This window comes from Rhinopithecus roxellana, chromosome 12 (assembly GCF_007565055.1).
Source record: "Rhinopithecus roxellana isolate Shanxi Qingling chromosome 12, ASM756505v1, whole genome shotgun sequence".
Taxonomy (NCBI): Eukaryota; Metazoa; Chordata; class Mammalia; order Primates; family Cercopithecidae; genus Rhinopithecus; species Rhinopithecus roxellana.
In genome coordinates, this window is record NC_044560.1 from 118,118,276 (window position 1) to 118,141,622 (window position 23,347).

Genomic DNA, 23,347 nt, shown 5'->3' on the forward strand with positions numbered 1-23,347 from the left:
CCCGCCCCTACCTCGCCTAGGCCCCGCCCACCTCCTCGCGGGTCCCACCCAGGCCTGGCTTTTGTCCTGCGCGCAGATGCGCGAAAACCCGGAAGCGGATCGCGTGGAGTGACGGTCCCATCGCAGCGCGTGAGTTTAGCTCTGTGTTGTATTAAGTCTGCGCTTCCCCGGTCCCTGGCGCTTCTGTACCTGGGGTGTGGGGTCGCCACAAACCTGGAGATTTTCAGCCATCTTCCTTCACCTAGAGCAAATTGAGACGACCCCGTGAGAGTCCGGGGGTCGCTTCCTTTGGGGTTTAAGGTTGCCCTGAGGCTGGCCCCGTCCCGGGTCTTGCTGCTGTAGGGCAGTGTATACACTTTCTATGGCGCAGTTTTTCTGCTCTAAACCTTTTTCTGACTCCTCCCGCCCCGCGCTTTTTAAAGTCCTCACCCGATAGGTGGATTCTCACCCTCTTCCGCCCGTGGAGCGTAGAACCGCGGCCCCAGTCACGGGAAGGCCGCCTCCTCTGTCTGGTCCTGGGATCCTGCAGACCCCACCCTTGTCTTAAGGCGCCCTCGCCCCCCCCACCTCCCTCCTACTGCCGGGGCCCTGATGCGCCCTAGGTCTCCCCTCACCAGTCACGGCTTCCCCTGAGCGCACATTGGGGAGGTGGCCAGGGCCTGTCCTGTTAAAGGGGGCCAGCCCTTCCACACTTGTGGGTATTTCTCGTCAGGTGGGACGAGAGCCTGAGAAAAGAAGTAAGACACAGAGACAAAATATAGAGAAAGTGGGCCCAGGGGACCGGCGCTCAGTATAGGGAGGACCCGCACCGGTGCCAGCCTCTGAGTTCCCTAAGTATTTATTGATCATTATTTTTACTATCTTAGCTAGGGGTGTGTATCAGGGCAACAGGTGGGGAGAAGGTCAGCAGGGAAGCATGTGAGCAAAGGAATCTGTATCATGAATAAGTTCAAGGAAAGGTACTGTGCCCGGATGTGCACGCAGGCTAGCTTTATGTTTCTCTTTACCCAAACATCTCAGTGTAGCAAGGAGCAACAGAGCAGTATTGCTGCCAGCATATCTCACCTCCATTTTTTGTGTGCAACACTTAACACAAAGGATTCCAGATCTTTTGGAGCAGAGCCATTTCGGAATTCATGACACTTAGTGGGGGAAACATGTCTTTAACCACATTGTAGGACAGAGGAGATCAGTGTACATATCCAAAACAGGGCGGTTTTCTCCTATCTGAAAATAGAAGGAATGGGAATGGTCAGCTTTACACCGAGACATTCCAATCCCAGGGACGAGCAGGAGACAGAAGCCTTCCTCTTATCACAGCTGCAAAGAGGCTCCCTCTTTCACTAATCCTCCTCAGCAAAGACCCGTTATGGGTGTCAGGCTGGGGGATGGTAAGATTTTTCCTTTCCCATGAGGCCATATCTCAGGCTGTCTCAGTGGGGGGAAACCTTGGACAATACCCAGGCTTTCTTGGGCAGAGGCTTTCCGCAGTGCATTGTGTTCCTGGTTAATCGAGAATGGAGAATGGCGGTGACTTTTACCAGCCATACTGCCTGCAGACATACGGTTAACAAGGCACATCCTGCACAGCCCTAAATCCATTAAACTTTGATTCAATACAGCACATGTTTCTGTGAGCACAGGGTTGGGTCTAAAGTTACAGGTTAACAGCATCTCAAAGCAGAAACAATTTTTCTTAGTACAGATCAAAATGGAGTTTCTTATGTCTTCCTTTTCTACATAGACACAGTAACAATTTGACCTCTATTTCTTTTCCCCACATCCTGTGACACAGGGTGTTTGTTCTTCCCTGCCCAGCTCCAGCCCCTTGAAAATGCGCTCCCCTGGTATGCAGGCATCTTACTCCAAACTCTCCTGTGATTGTGTGGGCCAAAGGGATCAGGAGACAGACAGAGACCAGTAGAAAACCTGAGACAGAAAAGAATGAGAAAGACTGAGATGGCAAAGTGGAGAATGGGTTAGGGATTTGCCAAGAGATAGCAAAAGTGAAAAATAATAATAATAATAAAGCAGGAGGAGAAAAGCAACTGAAGAAATGCAGAGAAAAGCTAGAAGGACAGACAGATGGCCGGGCGCGGTGGCTCACACCTGTAATCCCAGCACTTTGGAGGGCTGAGGCAGGTGGATCACTTGAGGTCAGGAGTTTGAGACCAACCTGGGCAACCTTGTCTCTACTAAAAATACAAAAATTAGCCAGATGTGGTGGCGGGTGCCTGTAATCCCAGTTACTTGGGGAGGCTGAGGCAGGAGAATTGCTTGAACCCAGGAGGCAGAGATTGCAGTGAGCCTAGAGCATGCCACTGCACTCCAGCGTGGGTGACAGAGCGAGACTCTGTCTCAAAAAAAAAAAAAAAAAAAGAAGGACAGACAGATGAAGGACAGCAAGGTAGGGAGAGGGACAGCAAAGAGGGAGGCTCATCAGAGTGAGGGAGAGGAGGAGGGATTTGGAGCCAGGGCAGATGGAGCAGAGTGGTGCTGGTGGCAAGGAGAACAGAGGGAGAACCACAGCAGGGAGGACACCTGGGGATCTAGGCTGCCAGACAGTGGGGACGAGGGGTATAAAGGGAAGAGATAATTTAACGGGGAGAGCAGAGGAGGCACAGAGATGGTGTTGTGGCAAACTGAGGACTAGAGAGACTGATATGGGGGAGAAAGGAGGATGTTTATTTAAGGTACGCACCGGCTCAGTGGATTTACATCTAAAAAGCTGAGCATTTCAACAAAGACAGAGTGGGGTTTTATAAGCAGGCTTATAGATGCAAAATAAAAGCAGTTAATCATATAGTGATAGGTCATGTAATCTGTAGCATAGCATAACTTGTGGCCTTGCATAGCTGGTGGCCTTGTAGCTGCATTGAAAGAAAACAAGAACAGCTAAATACACACATTTGTTCCTTCGTTCTTTCTTTCTTTTTTCACTCTTGTTCTAAAGGGGAGGTGTCTGGAGCCCGTTCCTTTGGCTTAGACTTCTCAAACAGCGTTGTGTTATAACTGTCCTTGAAGTGAGCTTGCTAGGCAGAGGAAAACTGGTTCTTTTCTTTTTAACACTTGCCTTGCCTGTTACTTTTCCTGGAGTGAATGACTGCATATTTATTTTTTAAATTTCTGCCTCAGTTTTCTCCCTTTGGTGCTTTTTATAAACAAGATTTTAATAGAAAGCATCACTTACTGGATTCCTCATGAAAGAACAGGTTTTCTTCTTTAGGCACAGGCTGATATTCACATAGAGCTATTAGTTGAGTCGTAGTCTGCCTGGTTACAATTGCTTCTATCGTTGATTGAATGTTCTTAACAAGGAGAGGTAAGAGGCAAGGGAGCATTAAACAAATTCTTAGTATGGCTAGAACTACTTCTATTAAGGTTTTGAACCTACTGAAGGAGGAAAACCAGCCTCTAAAGAGGGACTCAGGAGCCTACTTTGTCTAAGTGTGGACTGGAACATGGGCTAATTTTTTTCATTCTGGCAGTTATTTCTCTAATAGCCTTCCTATTGTCATCGATTTCCGGGCAGCAATTAGATTAAACTTTCTACATACTCCTCCTTCCTGGGCTAGGAGGTAGTCTAAAGTTAATCTGTTTTAGTAGATGGCATTTCTCATTTTCATGACTTGCTGGGTCAGTAAGTCTAATGCATTTTCTGTTTCATTAGTGATGATTTCAAGTGCTGCTTGCAATTTTGTGATGCAGTTAGCGTGTAAATTGGGGTGCGGTAGCTTTATGACTTACCTTGTGCCCAGGTAGCTGGCCTAGAGTACTGAATTAGTCTTTCAGGGGCCAATCTGTATCTTTCTAATCTTCTATCTTTATGTCTTTTCTTATGTCTATATCCCTTTTGTTTTTTTCTTTAATGTTATTGTACACAGCATACCTTCAAGTTTCTCCCTGTTGCAGTGGGAGTGAGAAGAAAGATGGTCTAATTGTTTCAAGTACACAAGCCCTTGTCCACTTTCCTGGCAGCTGGTGGCAGGCACACGGCCCACAGATCTAATAGAGACCGGAGGGTGCTTGCCAGGTATTGGGAGCTTCAAGCTGATACTAGGTGTGGTTTAGGGAAGAGAAACGGGAGAATGGATTTGGATGAGGTGATCTGGAGTCATCTTTGCCTTGCCACGAAGTTTTCTTTAGTGTTTTATTATAGTATTGCTGTTGTAAACAAGTGAATTCTTCTACTGAGTCCGTTAAAGCTTTTCCTTAGCAAACAGCACAGTATCTCCTGATAATGGAAGTTTTTAAGAGCGAGGTGCTTGAACTTGTGGGCATCGGTTTGGGGGAAGAGTCAGTTAGAGTTAAATTATCTTGTGACATGAACACTTTTGCATCTTAAGGCCACTGGTCTCCTATGTTAGTCCTTCTACAAACGTAACATGAGGAAACGCTTAAGCTGCTGGCAATGTTTTCACTACCCGAGCAAACAGGTTTTGAGCTAAAGGAGGAGGCTCTGGTAACTTCTGGTCTACGTGCTTATGGAATGATTTAAAGACTCGGAATTGTTGCTGGTCCGGGTTCCTTTTTGATAACGTATCGGTAGGTTGCTGGGTAGGTGTGTGGAGACATGTGTGGGGTAACCCGCAGTGCGCATGGGTAAGTCTGGCTTTAGAATGGTGCAGTTTACAGGACGACAGGTTTTTGTTTCACAATCTGGTTTTGCCGGCATTTCGGTAAGCATAATTGGCCTTTGTTGTGTGCTGGGGTGCCGCGATATGCAATACTCACCATCTTTTTCTGGGTCCCAGGGGGACAAGGTGGCACGCATACGTATTTGTAGTCATTTCTATAGTATCTTTGTACAGGTAGGTTACCACAGACGGGTGAGTCTAGGCCTGCTGCTGGCCATCGGTAAAAGGGAGGGACCTTGGTTTGGTTTAAGAGGGGACTTTCTTTTGACCTTGCATAAATTTTAAACTATTCACCAAGTGAAAATTTGGGGTTATAACATACATAAGGTTGGTTATTTCCTGGGTCACAAACTGAGTAGATGGTCTGATTATAGGTACAAGTCTTTTTTTTTTTTTTTTTTTTTTGAGATGAAGTTTCACTCTTGTTGCCCAGGATGGAGTGCAATGGCATGATCATGGCTCACCACAACCTCCACCTCCTGCATTCAAGCGATTCTCCTGCCTCATCCTCCTGAATAGCTGTGATTACAGGCATGCACCACCGTGCCTGGGTAATTTTGTCTTTTTATTCGAGATGGGGTTTCTCTGTGTTAGTGAGGCTGGTCTCGAACTCCCAGCCTCAGGTGATCCACCCGCCTCGGCCTCCCAAAGTGCTGGAATTACAGGCACGAGCCCCCGTGCCTGGCCTTTATAAGTACAAGTTTTTAAGCAAGGGCTTATACACTCCTAATAACTATGGAACAATAGAGTCTTAGTTATCCTCTTCCCTGAGCAGGTAGTATGTGTACAGTGGGGACACGTTTCTATAGGTGCTTCTTCTAACATGGTTAAGGGGAGTAACAACAGCAAAACAATGGACAGCATATTCATATGCAGCAAGGACAGAAGAGGGCCTTGCCTGGGGGAGGAGGTTGAGCACAACGACAGAACAAGAATAAAACAGGTAGTGTTACAAGGAAAACTACTAGTCTTAAGATTTCTAACCACATTTACTTACATGATGAGTCCTCAAGCTTTGGCTGTGCGTAGAAGACTAGTCAGCTTCCAATGTGTGACTAGAGCAGCGCTTGTTCCCTCCAGCTTCAGCCATGCATAGACTGGTCAGCCTCCGGAGTGACCAGAGCAGGGCTGTCGTCCTCAGCAGCAGCTTGGTCTCTTCTCAGAATCAGCCGAGTTGGATGATCTGGGTCTTGCTGGCTGGTCCACTTGTCCTGAGCTGCTGGTTTCAGCTGACTGTGGTGGATCTAAGGCACGATTCCTGCAAGTTTAACAGCAGTGGGTGTGGATGAGATTACAGTATAGGGCCCATCCTATAGGGTCCTAGAGAAGCGGGATTCTACTTTTTAGCATAAACAGAGTCTCCAGGTTTAAAGGGGTATACTGGATCTGTCAGACTTATGGGCATTCTTTTTCGTATTCAGTTATGGACTTTTTGCATGGGTATTCTTAAAGCCTGCATTTGCTTTCTTAAAGTTAATTCCTCTAGTTCTTGGAGATCACTTTTAATTTGACTTATGATTGGAGGAGGCCGACTGAACAAACTTTCATAGGGTGAATACCTAGTTTGTTTGGTGGGGGTGCACCTGACTCAGAGGACGACCATAGGAAACACCTGATCTTATCTCAGATGAGTTTCTTGGCAAGATTTCTTCAGTAGCAGCTTAGTGTCCAGTTCATACATTTTACTTTTCTTGAACTTTCTGGCCAATAGGCTAGGCATAACTTCTATTTTATTTTTAGCAGTCTTGTTAAATCTTGCACTATTTCAGCTACAAATGCCAGCCCATTGTCTGACTTTAAAGTTAGAGGCAGTCCAAACCTGGGGATAATGTCTTTTATCAGTATTTTAGTCACTTCTTCTGCTTTTTCTCTCCTGATGGGGAAAGCCTTAACCTACCTTGAAAAGGTGCAAATAAGCACTAGCATATGCCCATAGCCTCTGGCATGGAGCAGTTTGGTAAAGTTTATAACCAAGTTTTCACAAGGCCTGGCTCCTACTTCCTGAATTCTTGGGGGCCAAGTGGGCCCCTGTCACAGGTTATTCTGAGCACAGGTTAAGCATTGTTTACAAACGGCTCAAATGACAGCACAGAGCCATGGCACATAGAAATGGCACTTTCGTGGCCAGGCGCAGTGGCTTACGCCTGTAATCCTACCACTTTGGGAGGCCAGGGTGGGTGGATTACGAGGTCCGGAGTTCAAGGCCAGTGTGACCAACATGTTAACACCCGGTCTCTACTGAAAAAGAAAAAAAAATTGCCGGTTGTGGTGGCAGGCGCCTGTAATACCAGCTACTAGGGAGGCTGAGGCAGAAGAAACGCTTGAACCCAGGAAGCAGAGGTTGCAGTGTGTCAAGATTGCGCCACTGCACTCCAGCCTGGGTGATGGAGCGAGACTCCGTCTCAAAATAAAAAAAAATAAAAAAAAAAAGGAATGGCACTTTCATAACGTTTCAAATGCTGTTTTTCTTATATGAGTTTCTGATGATTTGCTTCACAAACTTAGGAGCTAACATCTTTGGAATGGCTAGTCTCCTATCAAAGGTAATTTACTACCTTCTTTTAATATATATTTTGTCTTCTTGGGCAAACCAGGCTCTTTGATTTGGAGTATAACTTGGACCTTCTTGCAAAGGAGGTTTGGGAGGAGAGGCATAGCTAAGACTTCCTCTTTAAAATGTGGCATGATCGTTGCTGCCCGCTTTGCCTCTCTGTCTGCCTTTCTGTTTCCTTTGGCTTCTGGCGTCCTTGCCTTTTGGTGCCCTCTGCAGTGCATTACAGCTCCTTTTTCTGCAGCCTATACACCTCTAAGAACCGTAGAATCTCTTCTTTGTACTTTACTTGTTTTCTCTAGCTGTTAATTAATCCTCTAGCTGTTTCCTCTTTCTCTTAATATATAGTTCCATGTACATGCAGTGTAGTAAAAGCATACTGAGAATTAGTGTAAATATTGACTTTCTTGGCCGGGCGCGGTGGCTCAAGCCTGTACTCCCAGCACTTTGGGAGGCCGAGACGGGCGGATCACGAGGTCAGGAGATCGAGACCATCCTGGCTAACACGGTGAAACCCCGTCTCTACTAAAAATACAAAAAACTAGCCGGGCGACCTGGCGGGCGCCTGTAGTCCCAGCTACTCGGGAGGCTGAGGCAGGAGAATGGCGTGAACCCGGGAGGCGGAGCTTGCAGTGAGCTGAGATCTGGCCACTGCACTCCAGCCTGGGCGACAGAGCGAGACTCCGTCTCAAAAAAAAAAAAAAAAAAAAAATTGACTTTCTTGTCTTTTCTAGCAACAGTGCTCTTGTTGGGGTTTTTAATTCTGCCTTTTGAGCTGATGTTCCAGTAGACAGAGGCTGAACCTCTACTACTGAGTCTAGTGTTACCACTGCATACCTGGCATGTCGAACGTCTTCTAGCACAGAACTGCCTCCACCTGTGAAGTACTTGACATCTGGGTCTCGGAGAGGTCTGTCTGTAAGATCTTTCTCACTGGGGAATACCTCACCTACTGTTTCAACACAGTCATACGGGGAGCTCCCGGTTTGACTGGGAGCGGAGTTGCGGGGTTTAGGGTGTTTACTGTTCTAAAGTTGTGTGACGGTTTTCACATAGAAGCCCTTGGTACCGCGTCGTCCTCGGGTTTGATAACTAATGATGCCTTCTTTGATCCATCACAGTTATGACTGAATGTGGCACCTGGACGCTTAGTTGCTGTCCTAGAGTGAATTTGCTATCTTCTTGTGTTAACAAGATGGTGGCAGCTAATGCCTTAAGGCAAAGAGGCCATCTTAACAGCACGGAGTCTGGTTGTTTGGAGAAATATGCCGCTGGGCGGTGCCATGATCCTGTACGTTGAGTCAGAGCCTCTGTAGTCATTCTTTCTCATTCATGAACATATAGAGAGAAAGACTTAGTTATGTCTGGTGGTGTCAAGGCTGGGGCCTGGGTTAAAGCTTCCTTGATCTGTTTGAAGGCTATTTCTTGATTAGTTTTTCAAAGGAAGGTCTCCTTTTCTCCTCCTTTTGTGGCTTCATATTAACAATCATATTAGCCATCAGTGGAAACTTTGGAATCCAGATGTGGCAGAATCTTGCTGTCTCTGCAAATTCCTATTTGATGTAGGGTGGTCAGGGTCGGAAGCGCGCAAACGGCTTGCTTCCTCTCATAGCCAAGCCAGTGTTCCTCGTGGCTCGCTATGAAACCTAGATATGTAACCTCTTCATGGCAAATTTGGGCTTTCCTTTTTGATATTTTGTAACTTGCTTTCTATAGGAGATGGAGGAGATCCTGGGTTCCCCGATAACAGCCCTCTGAGGTTGGGGCCGGCAAACGAAGCTCATCTACAGACTGCAGCAAGGCGCAGTTGTTACTTGGTGGGGTATAGGCCATGAGGTCTGAGGCTAATGTTTCTCTAAAGATTGTGGGAGAGGACTGGACATGGTGGCTCACACCAGTAATCCCAACACTTTGGGCGGCCGAAGCGGGTGGATCATAAGGTCAGAAGTCCAAGACCAGACTGGCCGAGATGGTGAAACCCCGTCTCTACTAAAAATACAATAACTGGCCTGGTGTGGCTGGCACCTGCAATCCTAGCTACTCGGGAGGCTGAGGTGGGAGAATTGCTTGAACCCGGGGGGCAGAGGTTGCAGTGAGCTGAGATCGCACCACTGCACTCCAGCCTGGGTGACAGAGCAAGACTCCATCTCAAAAGAAAAAAAAAAAAGATGGTGGGAAAGTTTTTAAACCTTTGTAGAAGTCTAGTCCAGGTGAGCTGTGACACTTCTTTGTCTTATGAAATCATTGGCTGACTAACTGCTGCCAGACAGATACAAAAGAAAGCATCCTTTAAGTCTAAGACTGTAAACTAGCTCTTGCTGGAATAAGTCCAGTCAAAGTGTACGGGTTAGGTACCACTGGATGGATAGTTACCGTGGTCTGGTTTACAGCATGCAAATCTTGTACCGGCCTATATTCATTAGACCCTGGCCCTGGCAATGGCTTCTGAACTGGCAAAAGTGGGGTGTTCTAAGGTGACTGGCATTGGACTAAAATCTTATGTCTATAGAGCCGTTCTAAATGTTTGCAGATGCCCTGTATGGACTTTTGGGGAACTGGGTACTGATGAACCCAAACGGGAGTTGCTCCTAGTTTTAATTCTGCTACTGGTGCATGATTTACAGCTAACCCAGGTGGGTTATCCTCAGCCTGTACTCCAGGAATTTCTTTAACTAACTGAAATAATAATTTTTCTTCTTCTTGAGTGTGAGGTTGCGTTGGTGCCTGAAAAAGGGGCTGGGTGCAGTGGCTCACTCCTGTAATCCCACCATTTTCAGAGACTGGGGCAAGGGGATTGCTTGAGTCTAGGAGTTCGAGACCAGCCTGGGCGACATAGTGAGACCCCCCCCCGTCTCGGCCAAAAATAAATAAACAAATAAATTTAACTAGGCATGATGGTGCACCCTGTACTCCCAACTACTCTGGAGGCCGAGGCAGGAGGATCACTTGAGCCTAGGAAGTCTAGGCTGCTGTCAGCTGAGATCATGCCACTGCATTCCAGCCTGGTCAACAGAGCGAGACCCTGTCTCAAAAGAATAAAGGGATGGGGGACTTTGGGTTCAGATGAGTGGGTGAGTTCATTGCATATGATTACCTGTGACATGTTGACTTCTCTGTATATAATCTAATAACTTAAAATCTGTTTAAATTATACAGATGAGATTGAGAATTTTAAAATCCCTATCTATAAGGCATGTACATTCTATAAATCTTGGCATAGAGGTCAGCTTCCACTTGGAATCCCTATTCAGCCAGAGGGCAGTGACTTACTCAGTTGTGAATTACTCTATTCCCTTTTCGCAGGGTGGGGTAGGAAGTGGTGCAGTGATGTGGGGGAAAAAATCCGTTTCTGTTATTATAATTATAATTATAATACAATTATTATGTAATAATTACATAATACAATTGTTATGTAATAATTATATAATACAATTGTTATGTAATAATTATGCAATTAATTAACATTAAATTAATTAATAATTAATATTTTGGGACAGGGCCTGGCTCTATCGCCCAGGATGAAGTGCAGCGTGATCTCTTCTAACTGCAGCCTCGACCTCCTGGGCTCAAGCGATCCTCCTACCTCAGCTTCCTGAGTAGCTGGGACCACAGACATGAGCCACCAAGTCGGGCAAGTTTTCAATTTTTTTTTTCTGTAGAAATGGATTTCACTATGTTTCCCAGGCTGGTCTCAAAATCCTGAGCTCAAAGGATCTTCCTGCCTTCGCCTCCCAAAGTACTGGGATTACAGACCTGAGCCACCGCACCTGGCCTACATAGAACTTTTTACAAGGGACATCAAAACATGGTGGCTCCTGCCAGTAACCCCAGCACTTTGAGAGACAGAGGTGAGTGGGTCACCTAAGGTCAGGAGTTCAAGACCAGCTTGGCCAACATGGTGAAACCCAGTCTCTACTAAAATTACAAAAAGGTGTGCTGGTGTGCACCTGTCGTCACAGTTACTGAGGAGGCTAAGGCACAAGAATCACTTAAACCTGGGAGGTAGAGGCTGCAATGAGCCGAAATTGTGCTAGTGCACTGCAGCCTGGGTGGCAGAGCAAGTCTTCATCTCACAAAAGCAAACAAGCAAATAGAAAATAAAATAAAAAACAAAAGGGACATCAAAAGTCCATTTGTTCTCATGTGTAATAGATTTACTTTATTTTCTTTGTTTCCTCTTCATTTCTTTCTTTACTCTTTTTTTTTTTTTTGGCAGAATCTTGCGCAGTCACCCAGGCTGGAGTGTAGTGGCATGATCTCAGTTCACTGCAAACTCCGCCTCCTGGCTTCAAGCGATTCTTTTGCCTCAACCTCCCGAGTGTGTGGGACTACAGGCCCGTACCACTACAATCAGCTAATTTTTGTACTTTTAGCAGAGATGGGGTTTCACCATGTTGGCCAGGCTGGCCTCGAGCTCCTGACCTCAGGTGATCCACTCACCTCAGCCCCCCAAAGTGCTGGGATTACAGACGTGAGCGACCACACCCGGCTGAGATAAATCTTAGTTTTTAAAATTTCTCTTTTAATACATAATCATGGGAGAGGAGGCTGCAATGCCAAATGGAGGAGGCAGGAACCGGAGCACACGCGTAGCTGGGTGGGCACCATGGCTGGGGTCTCCACCATTGAGGCAGTGAAGCGCAAGATCCAGGTTCTGCAGCAGCAGGTGGATGATGCAGAGGAGCGAGCTGAGCGCCTCCAGAGAGAAGGTAAGGGAGAAAGGTGGGCCCAGTAACAGGCTGAGGCTGAGGTGGCTTCCTTGAATGGTAGGATCCAGCTGATTGAAGAGAAGCTGGACTGTGCTAAGGATCACCTGGCCACTGCCCTGCAAAAGCTGGAAGAGGTGGAAAAAGCTGCTGATGAGAATGAAAGAGGTATAAAGGTTATTGAAAACCAGGCCTTAAAAATTGAAGAAAAGATGGAACTCCAGGAAATCCAACTCAAAGAAGCTAAGCACATTGCAGAAGAGGCAGATAGGAAGCATGAAGAGGTGACTCATAAGTTGGTGATCATTGAAGGAGACATGGAAGGCACAGAAGAACAAGCTGAGCTGGCTGAGTCCTGTTGCCGAGAGATGGATGAGCAGATCAGACTGATGGACCAGAACCTGAAGTGTTGAGTGCAGCTGAAGAAAAGTACTCTCAAAAAGAAGACAAATGTGAGGAAGAGGTGAAGATTCTTACTGATAATCTCAAGGAGGCAGAGACCTGTGCTGAGTTTGATGACAGATCAGTAGCCAAGCTCAAAAAGACAATTGAGGACTTGGAAGATAAAGTGAAATGCACCAAAGAGGAACACCTCTGTACGCAAAGGATGCGGGACCAGACTCTGCTTGACCTGAATGAGATGTAGAATACGCCATTCCCCCCCTGCTGTTGCTCCTCCCTCTGACCCTGACTCCGCCTGAGGCCAGCCTGCCCGAAGCTGACCTTTACCTGAGGGCTGATCTTTAACTGGAAGGCTGCTTTCTCTTTGCACCGCCCCCTCCTCCCCTGTGTCTTTTTCGCCAAACTTCCTCTGCCTCTTCCCGGAGATTCCAGCTGGGCTACAGACTAAGAACCTTTGGAAACAACATTTAAGGGAATGTGAGCATAATGCATAATGTCTGTAAAAAGCATGTTGTGATTAAAAAAAATAAATAATCACTTCTGGAAGACTCCTTTGTCACATCCTATAATCAGCTCACATCATTTTTTTTCTGTACATTTTCCAGTTATTTTCCTGTTGACCCCAGAATTTGTTAGATTTTTTAAAAAACAATTTCAAAATAGTTTCTGTTTGAAACTAGTTGCGTCCGGTTGAGATCAAGGTCTGTATGCTTTCCAGTCTTCATTATTTATTGGAAATCTTTGGTACCTCATACAGAAGGTTGATTGTGTCAGTGTGTACCTGGTAATGATGTCGGTGACCTTTTACCTTAACGTCAAAATGCAGTTTAACCAGTTAGTCTATTTTTCAGTTTTCTTTCCTTATGTCGTCTGTGAACATCTTGAGTGTGAGCTATTAAGTGCATGCTTCCCTCAAGGCCCTCTGGTCCCTTCTGGACTCATGTTGAAAGATGGGCTGGATTGGCATGGAACTGTTGGGGTGGCCAGACCCAACACCAGGCCGCGGGGGCTACGAAGTCCGGTGGAGTCAAAGGAATGAGAAAAGACAAGTTAAGGATGCATAAGGTGGGTCCAGGGGGCCAACGCTAGTATGGAGGCTGCAAAAGACCCAAGCTCTGGAAGCCCACACTAGTTATTGGTGGTCAAACAAAGAAGCAGGTGGTGCGACTGGGGGGGTTGAAAGGAAGTGGTGCATCAAGCACATGATCTATAGGTGTGTGGTTTAGCATTTATATGGAACATGTACTTGAGATCATGGGGAACATGTTCTTCTAGTTTAAGATATAATCGTTTTATGAGCCTGGGAGTGGTAGAAGCAAGGAACCAGCAAGTCTGGGCACATTCCAGAGGCCACAAGGGGTTTTATGCCCTGAGCCCTGGATTCCATCCAAGCCATGAGGCATTTTATGCCCTGGGCTTAGATTGTGGTGCAGCAGGGCAACCTTCCACCCTTTGGCACAGAGCTTGGTGTTCCAAAGGCCACAAGGGGTTTTAACCCTGGACCCCAGCACATTCCAAGACTCTTTTTATATTATATCAGACTAGCAAGCCTTGCCTCAGGTTTTCCCCAACATGGAATGCTATTCTAAAAGCACCCATGTATTTTTTTTTTTTTTTTTTTTTTTTTTTGAGATGGTGTTTCATTCTTGTTGTTCAGGCTAGAGTGCAATGATGCGATCTAGGCTCACTACAACCTCTGCCGCCTGGGTTCAAGTGATTCTCCTGCCTCAGCCTCCCAAGTACCTGGGATTACAGGCACCCGCCACCACACCTGGCTAAATTTTTGGATTTTTAGTACAGACAGGGTTTCACCATGTTGGCCAGGCTTGTCTCAAACTCTTGACCTTGGGTAATCCACCTGCCTCTACCTCCCACAGTGCTGAGATTATAGGCATGATCCATTGCACCTGGCCACCCATGTATTCTTCATTGAAAAAATTTGCTTACGTCTTAGTTCTACAGCTGACATTCTTTTCACAGTTTTCAAGGTCAATAGCTGTGTGTTCACGCTTCTGCATTTTATAACTGTAAGTGTGATTTTCTTGTAAGGAAGAATTAAATGTCAGGAATTAATGGCATCAGAACCTTGCAAAAGAAGTTTCTTTAGCCCAGGCATGTGAAAGATGCTTCTCTAACTTTCAAGGATGGGGTGTTAAAGACCAGCCCTTCCCATTAGCCCTTACAGGCCCCTATGTAAGAATTCAGGCACCTTCTCACTCATCTCAGACCTTCTCAGGGTAGCTTGGTGAAAATTTCTCTTTCTCTGAGGCCCAGGGAGCCTCCCTGCAACTTGGAGATGAGGGGCTAGACCAGAAAAGCTCATCGCGAGTGACCCTGGCCCCTGAAATGATTGGCAAAATAGAGTGTGTGTCTGGGTGTGGCTTTTCTTCTGGGAGAGGGGAGTGTCCAATTGTAATTAGAATTTTTAATGGGATGCAGTACCCTAAAAATGACAAATAAACGCAAAAGAATGGAAGAAACAGAGGTATAGACTCAAACATAGAGACCATCATCGGGGCCTTTCTCTGTGTTAGGATATCACAGCGAAATCTAAAGCAGTCATGTTAGTCCTTGGCAGGGAACCCTCCACCAGCTTCCTGTGTTCCCCAGGACAAAAGCCCAGCTCCTCACTCTGGCTCCACAGCCCTGTGTCCAGGGCCCCTGCCAGTGTCCAGCCGCCTGCTGGGAGCTTGCCCTCCTCCCCTGACTCCCTCTGCCCCGGTCACATTTGCTTTTCTCTTTTCCCAAACTCTGAAACCCTTCCTGTCTCAGGTCATTGTCCCTGCTCTTACCCTGTGTCCCTAAATGACCACGGCACTGTCCCTTTCCTCCTCGTTCAGGTCTAGGCTCAGAGCTGTCTCCCATGCCCTCCCACCCCCATCTGGAGTTCCCTTTGCCCTTCAGTCTCTATCACGTTACTCAGGTTTTATTATCTCTGCATCAGTCACATCAGAAACGCTTTTTTTGTTTTTTTTTGTTTTTGTTTTTTTTTGAGACAGGATCTCACTGTATTGCCCAGGCTGTGAGTGCAGTCTGATGATCTTGGCTCACTGTGACCTCTGTTTAATGGGTTCAAGTGATTCTTATGCCTCAGCAACCCATGTAGCTGAGATTGCAGGTGTGTGCCACCACACCCAGCTAATTATTTTTTATTTTTTATTTTTTTTTATTTTTATTTTTATTTATTTATTTATTTTTTTGAGACGGAGTCTCGCTCTGTCGCCCAGGCTGGAGTGCAGTGGCCGGATCTCAGCTCACTGCAAGCTCCGCCTCCCAGGTTCACGCCATTCTCCTGCCTCAGCCTCCCGAGTAGCTGGGACTACAGGCGCCTGCCACCTCACCCAGCTAGTTTTTTGTATTTTTTAGTAGAGACGGGGTTTCACCGTGTTCGCCAGGATGGTCTCGATCTCCTGACCTCGGGATCCGCCGGTCTCGGCCTCCCAAAGTGCTGGGATTACAGGCTTGAGCCACCGCTTGAGCCACCGTGCCCGGCCCTATTTTTTATTTTTATTTTATTTCATTTTATTTTTGAGTCTCACACTGTCACCCGGGCTGAAGTGCAGTGGCATGATCTTGGCTCACCGCAACCACCACCTCCTGGGTTGAAGTGATTCTCCTGCCTCAGCCTCCTGAGTAGCTGGGATTATGGACACCCACCAAGCCCAGTTACTTTTTGTATTTTTAGTACAGATGGGGTTTCACCACGTTAGCCAGGCTGATCTCTGACTTCTGATCTCAAGTAATCCACCTTCCTTGGCCTTCCAGAGTGCTAGTATTACAGGCATAAGCCACTGTGCCTGGCTCAATTTTTGTATTTTTAGTAGAGACAGGGTTTCACCATGTTGGCCAGAGTGGTCTTGAACTCCTGAGCTCAAGCGATCCTCACACCTCAGCCTCCTAAATAGCTGGGACCACAGACACAGATGAGCACAACCATGCCTGGCTAAATTTTAGTATTTTTGGTAGAGATGGGGTTTCACCACGTTGCCCAGGCTGGTCTCAAACTCCTGAGCTCAAGAGATCTACGCACTTCGGCCTCCCAGAGTGCTGGGATGATAGGTGTGAACCACCACACCCAGCACCTGCATGGGGTTTGGTCAGGTCTGGTCTGTGCCCTGAAGGGGAGCTCATTCCAACCCAGCTCCCCACTGCTGCAGTGCATGTGTGGACTTCTCCAGAAGTGGAGCAGGAGTTTTCCTGTAAGAGTTTATTGTCCCTGGTGTGGTGGGCAGCAGAGGGGACCATATTTCCCAGGGTGAGGTCTCCTTTGTATGTGTCGTTGTGTTACAGGGACGGGGTGTCTTGATTCTGAGCAATCAGCAACATATTTTTAACATTCAGGACTGACTTCTAAAGACTCTTGGTACATGAGGAAGAAACTTGGAAGAAGAAGAGGAAAGCAAAGGAGTCAGGGATGGCTCTTCCTCAGGTGAGATGATATTCTCGGTGGATTGTTCTGTCTCCTTCCTTTCAGAAACGCTGGGCCTTGGAGTTGGGAATCTTCTCTGAGTCTGAAGTGTCCTGCCTGACAGGTTTGCTCACATTCACCGGTGCCTTCCCTCAGTCCCTCTCATCTCACTTAGATTCCATCTCTTATGACCCAGTGACATGAACTTGGGAAGAGGCGGCACTGGGCATGGGCCTGGGAAGGGCTCACACCAGACATGGATGGAGACGGGGTGAGGGTCCCGTGGTGTCAGTGCTGTTGGGCAGCAGGGATTGTTCAGGGGCCACATCTGGATGCACTGTCAGCTCTCTGTGGACCAGGAGTAGAGCAGCTGCCAATGGAAGTCACGTATTCATGTGCACAACATACATGGTAAATTCTAGAAAAGGAGACCAATAAGGGGAAAATATTTTCTGCCTGATTTTATACTAGATTTTGAGGTAATTGAGTGAGTTACTGTGTTTCTGACTCCAAAAATCTTACTAATTAGAATGGAAAGTTCATACACAAGACATGAATGATACAAGGTGTTTTATTCCATCATTAAGAACAGGAAATCTACCTAAATAATAACAGGAGATTCATTAAACCATTCTGAGTGCATTAAGCTCATGGAGTCTGTGGTGTTACTGTGGAGAGGCTTGTGAAACAGATGTTTTCATTAAACATGGTTATAACTTGTATTATTATTATTATATTGTGATGATATTATTATATTTTAAATATATGTAGTCTTGCTCTGTCACCCAGGCTGAAGTGCAGTGGCATGATCTTGGCTCATGGCAACCTCCACCTTCCGGGTTCAAGAGATTCTCCTGCCTCAGCCTCCCAATTAGCTGGGATTATAGGCACGTGTCACCATGCCCAGCTAATTTTGTGTTTTTGTTTTTGTTTTTTTTTTTTTGAGGCGGAGTCTCGCTCTGTCACCCAGGCTGAAGTGCAGTGGCCAGATCTCAGCTCACTGCAAGCTCCGCCTCCCGGGTTTACGCCATTCTCCTGCCTCAGCCTCCTGAGTAGCTGGGACTATAGGCGCCCGCCACCTCACCCGGCTAGTTTTTTGTATTTTTTAGTAGAGACGGGGTTTCACCGTGTTAGCCAGGATGGTCTCGATCTCCTGACCTTGTGATCCGCCTGTCTCGGCCTCCCAAAGTGCTGGGATTACAGGCTTGAGCCACCGCGCCCGGCCTGTTGTATTTTTATTAGTGACGGGTGTCACCATGTTGGCCAGGCTGGTCTCAAACTCCTGACCTCAGGTGATCTGCCCACCTCAGCCTCCCAGAGTGCTAAGATTACAGGCATGAGCCACTGTGCCCAGCCCCACCAATTATTATTAAATACATATTTTTATATTTAAACATCACGTGATGAATATATTTAGTGGTAAAACTCCAAGCAAAGCTGCAGCTTAGACCCTTGGCCATAGGCATCTCTGTTCCCTGTCACGTCCTCCACCTTCCTTCCAGCCTCACTGGGGAGCCGCTACTGTCAGTTCTGTGCCAGGTGTCAGAGCTAGTCTTGTACACGTGTATTTCTGCATCGTTATGAGACTTAGAAAAAAATTTTGCAGTAAATTAAAAAAAAAATACTTTTTTACAAAAATTAGCCGGGTGTGGTGGCACATGCCTGTAATCCTAGCTACTCAGGAAGCTGAGGCAGGAGAATCGCTTGAACCTGGGAAGCAGAGGTTGCAGTGAGCTGAGATTGTGGCACTGCACTCCAGCCTGGGCACAGAGAAGACTCCGTCTCAAAAAAAGAGAAAAAGGCCGGGCGCGGTGGCTCAAGCCTGTAATCCCAGCACTTTGGGAGGCCGAGACGGGCGGATCACGAGGTCAGGAGATCGAGACCATCCTGGCTAACACGGTGAAACCCCGTCTCTACTAAAAACTACAAAAAAACTAGCCGGGCGACGTGGCGGCGCCTGTAGTCCCAGCTACTCGGGGAGGCTGAGACAGGAGAATGGCCTGAACCCGGGAGGCGGAGCTTGCAGTGAGCTGAGATCCGGCCACAGCACTCCAGCCTGGGTGACAGAGCGAGACTCCGTCTCAAAAAAAAAAAAAAAAAAAAAAAAAAAAAAAAAAAAAAAGAGAAAAAAAGTTTTTATATTTATGTTTTCACTTTAGGTTTGGGGCTACGTGTGAAGGTTTGTTACACAGGTAAACTAGTGTCATCGGGGTTCATTGTACAGATTATTTCATCACTCTGGTGTGAAGCCCCGTACCCAATAGTTATTTTTAATTAATTAATTTTTTTGAGACTGAGTTTTGCTCTTATTGCCTAGGCTGGAGTTATTAATGGCATGATCTCAGCTCACTGTGACCTCCGCCTCCCGGCTTCAAGCGATTCTCCTGCCTCAGCCTCCCGAGTAGCTGAAATTACAGGAGCCTGCTACCACGCCTTGCTAGTTTTTGTATTTTTAGTAGAGACAGAGCTTCACCATGTTGGCCAGGCTGATCTTGAACTCCTGACCTCAAGTGATCCACCCGCCTCGGCCTCCCAAAGTGCTGGGATTACAGACATGAGCCTCTGCATCCAACCCCAGTATTTATTTTTTCTGCTTCCCACCCTCCACTCTCAAGTAGACCCCAGGGTCTGTTTTTTCTTCTTTGTGTTCCAGTAAATATTTTACTTTGATATTTGATTCTGCTGGTTGTGAATTTACATGTTGTCCTGTTAGTAAACATGGCTACCTTGCTCTTTGCCATCTGCATTGGAAATGGACTGAATGACAACATGTGGGTCCTTTGCGATTTTTCCCTGTGTGAAGAGTGCCATAGTGGCTGCCTCTGCGCACGCCCCGCATTACTACAGATATCTGAGGATTCCTCCAGGTTGGGCAGTTGAAAGGTGATTGCTTCCTCTAGGATGAGGCATTTCCTGTTTTCTTAGATCCCACAAGATCCCCCCTGCCCCCAACTGCCAAAGTGTCCTTTTCCAGCAAGATGAGATTCCTCTTCAATTAAACAAAACTTGCTACTTTTTATATTTTTAAACACTTTATATATAGATACACACACGCATGCACACATTACACACGCACACATATACATACATACACACAAATGTATATATTTTGAACAACTTTTACAGTTTGAAAATCTGGGGAATATGACAACCCTTTGTATTAACATCTAGTTTTGTGTGTGTGTAGGTTTCATTATTTTGTTGACATATATATATATATAATGGATTTTCATCCTTTGAGTAATCTAGTTTTCATGTATTTTATTTTATTTTGAGACTGGGTCTCACTGTGTTGCCCAGGCTGGAGCACAGTGGCACAATCTTAGCTCACTGCAACTTCCACTCTCAGGCTCAAGCCATCCTCCTGCCTCAGGCTCCCAAGTAGCTGGAACCACAGGTGGCTGCCACCATGCCCGGCTAATTTTTTTTTGTTTTGAGATGGAGTCTCTGTTGCCCAGGCTGGAGTGCAGTGGCACGATTTCGGATCACTGCAACCTCTGCCTCCCAGGATCAAGCAGTTCTACTGCGTCAGCCTCCTGGGTGGCTGGGATAACCGGCATGTGCCACTGTGCCCAGAAGGATTTTAGTTTCTGATCTTGCACTATGGATGCTGTCATCTCTGAAGACATCACTCATACTCTGTCTCATCTAGATACTGAATGTCACTTGGTGTGTCAATAAAAGTTTCTGGGCCGGGCACGGTGGATCACGCCTGTAATTCCAGCACTTTGAGAGTCTGCAGCAGGCGGATCACAAGGTCAGGAGTTTGAGGCCAATATGGTGAAACCCCATTTCTACTAAAAATACAAAAATTTACTGGTCGTGGTGGTGCACACCTATAATTTCAGCTACTCAGGAGGCTAAGGCAAGAGAATCGCTTCATCCTGGGAGGTGGAGTTTGCAGTGCACTGAGAACACGCCACTGCACTCCAGCCTGGGCAACTCAGTGAGACTCCACCTCAAAAAAAAAAAAAAAGTACAATAAAACACAACTGGGAAGACAAAACGTGGTGGAAAATCCCTCAGATTTGTCAGAACATTCACTGCAATTAATCCCTGCTTTCCCCTCTCTCCTCTTCTCATTTTCTGTAAAGGTAAGAACTCCTCCCATAACCATTTGCTTAAAATGTGTTTTCATTTCAGGGTCTGTTGACATTCAGGGACGTGGCCATAGAATTCTCTCAGGAGGAGTGGAAATGCCTGGACCCTGCTCAGAGGACTCTGTACAGAGACGTGATGCTGGAGAATTATAGGAACCTGGTCTCCCTGGGTGAGGAGAACTTCCCTCCAGAAGTGGGGATGCGCTCTTGCGTATCTTTGTATTTTCTCATTTTTTTAGATACAGTGTCTTGCTCTGTCCCCCAGGGTGGAGTGCAATGGTGTGATCAGGGCTCACTGCAATCTTGAATTCCTGGGCTCAGGTGATTGTCCCACCTCAGCCAATACCAGTAGCTGGTACAGGTGCATGCTGCCATGCCGGCTACTTTTTTAGTTTAGTTTTTTTTTTTTTTTTTTAAACAGACAGGTGCTTGCTGTGTTGTTGAAGTTGGTCTTGATTTCCTGGGCTCAAGAGATCTTCCTCGGCCTCCCTAGTAACTGGGATTACAGGCGCCAACCCCCGTAACTGATTATTGGCTTTTATTTTTAAAATTTTTGCATACGTGTGTCCTTAAGGCCAATATGAGTCTTCTGCAGAGAACACGTAGTTGGTTCCTGTTGATTGAGCCAGTCTTTGCCTTCTGAGTACAGAGTTAAATATTTGCATTTGAAGTATTCCTGATGGAGAAGACCTTACCGTTGCCTTTCTGTTACTTATTATCTGTATTTCTTGTAGGTTTTTTTTTGTTCTTCATTTCTCATTTATTACTTTTTGTGTTTAATTGCTTTTTTGTGCAGACATGTTTGGCTCTCTTCTTACTTACTTTTTTGTTTGTTTGTTTATGACGGAGTCTCACTGTGTCGCCCAGGCTACAGGGCAGTGGTGCCATCTTGGGTCACTGCAACTGGCTCCGCCTCTCCAGCTCAACCGATCCTTGTGCACTAGTGGCTCATGCCTGTAATCCCAGCACTTTGGGAGGCCGAGGCGGGCAAATCAACTGAGGTCTGGAGTTCAAAACCAGCCTGGCTAACATGGTGAAACTCCGTCTCTACTAAAAATACAAAAATTAGCCGGACATGGTGGTGGGCACCTGTAATCCTGCTAATCAAGAGGCTGACACAGGAGAGTCACTTGAACCTGGGAGGCGGAGGTTGCAGTGAGCTGAGATTGTGCCACTGCACTCCAACCTGGGCGACAGAATGAGACTGTGTCTCAAAAAAAAAAAAAAAAATTCCATAACCTGCAAAAACTACTGTTTCTCTACCAGAATTCTTTGTTTATGTCAGAATTATTTCTGTGTATGTTGCGTTTTCATCAACATATACGTATATTGTGTTTTCATGCTTTTCTCTTCTAAATAACAGGAAAAAAAGTTGAATGATGAAGAAAAGGTGTCCTTATAACAGTGTCTGTATCTGTCCTTTTATTTGCCTATTGATTGATTGATTGATTGATTGATTGATGAGACGAAGTTTTGTTCTTGTCGCCCATGCTGCAGTGCAATAGCACAATCTCGGGTCACTCCAACCTCCAACTCCCGGGTTCAAGTGATTCTCCTGCCTCAGTTTCCCGAGTAGCTGGGATTACAGGCGTGTGCCACCACGCCTGGCTAATTTTGTATTTTAATAAACACAGTTTCTCCTTTTTCATCTGACTGATCTCAAAAGCTCTCAGGTGGTCCATCAACCTCAGCCTCCAAAACTACTGCGATTACAGGTGTCTTTTAGTTTACCTTTACTGCAGAACTTTATATATATTTGTGGGTTGGAGTGACTCTTTAGACTTCTTTCATTTCTTTCTTTCTTTTTCTTTTCTTTTTCTTTTTTCTTTTTTTTTTTTGAGATGGAGTCTCAGTCTATTGCCCAGTCTGGAGTGCAGTGGCGTAATCTTGGCTCACTGCAACCTCTGCTTCCCGGGTTCAAGTGATTCTCCTGCCTCAGTCCCCCAAGTAGATGGGACTACAGGCACGTGTCACCACACCCGACTAATTTTTTTTTTTTTTTGTAGAGGCGGAGTCAGGGTTTCACGGTGTTAGCCAGGATGGTCTCGATGTCCTGACCTCGTGATCCTCCTGCCTCAGCCTCCCAAAGTGCTGGGATTACAGATGTAAATCACTGTGCCCGGCTGGCCTCAAAGTTTTTAAAACATGTTATTGCTATTAGATGGCTTCAAGTATTGCAAGATTTATAGTACAGACCCTAAACTTCCTTTGCCTAATAAGATTTGTCAGCCTTCGGTGATGTTGATGAGATGCCTCCTTTCGTGTCCCAGTCATTTCACTGTCCTCTCAGAAATACCTTCGACTGACCAGCCAAGGTGGCTCATGGCTCTAATCCCAGCAGTTTGGGATGCCGAGGTGGGCAAATTGCTTGAAATCAGGAGTTTGAGACCAGTCTGGCCAACATGGTGAAATCTTGAATCTACTAAATACAAAACATTGGCCAGGTATAGTGGTTCACGCCTGTAATCCCAGCAGTTTGGGAGGCCAAGATGGGCAGATCACCTGAGTTCAGGAGTTTGAGACCAGCCTGGCCAACATGGTGA

At 46.3% G+C, this 23,347-nt stretch overlaps 1 protein-coding gene and 1 pseudogene across 2 annotated transcripts in view; both read left to right on the plus strand.

The window, feature by feature from the left end:
- The first annotated feature begins 69 nt into the window (after nt 1-69).
- Nucleotides 70-23,347, plus strand: part of LOC104676053 (zinc finger protein 813) — a 28,456-nt gene continuing 5,178 nt past the window's right edge. Inside the window, exons 1-3 of one of the 2 annotated variants that reach the window (XM_030942064.1) lie at nt 70-129; nt 16,638-16,725; nt 20,848-20,974. In XM_030942064.1, coding sequence (XP_030797924.1) covers nt 16,711-16,725; nt 20,848-20,974 — 142 coding nt within the window. In that variant the 5' untranslated portion in view covers nt 70-129; nt 16,638-16,710. Of the gene's footprint in view, nt 130-16,637; nt 16,726-20,847; nt 20,975-23,347 lie in introns of those variants that run through there. The other variant, XM_030942065.1, reaches the window with a different exon arrangement.
- On the plus strand, nt 11,637-16,669 carry LOC115900696 (annotated as a pseudogene).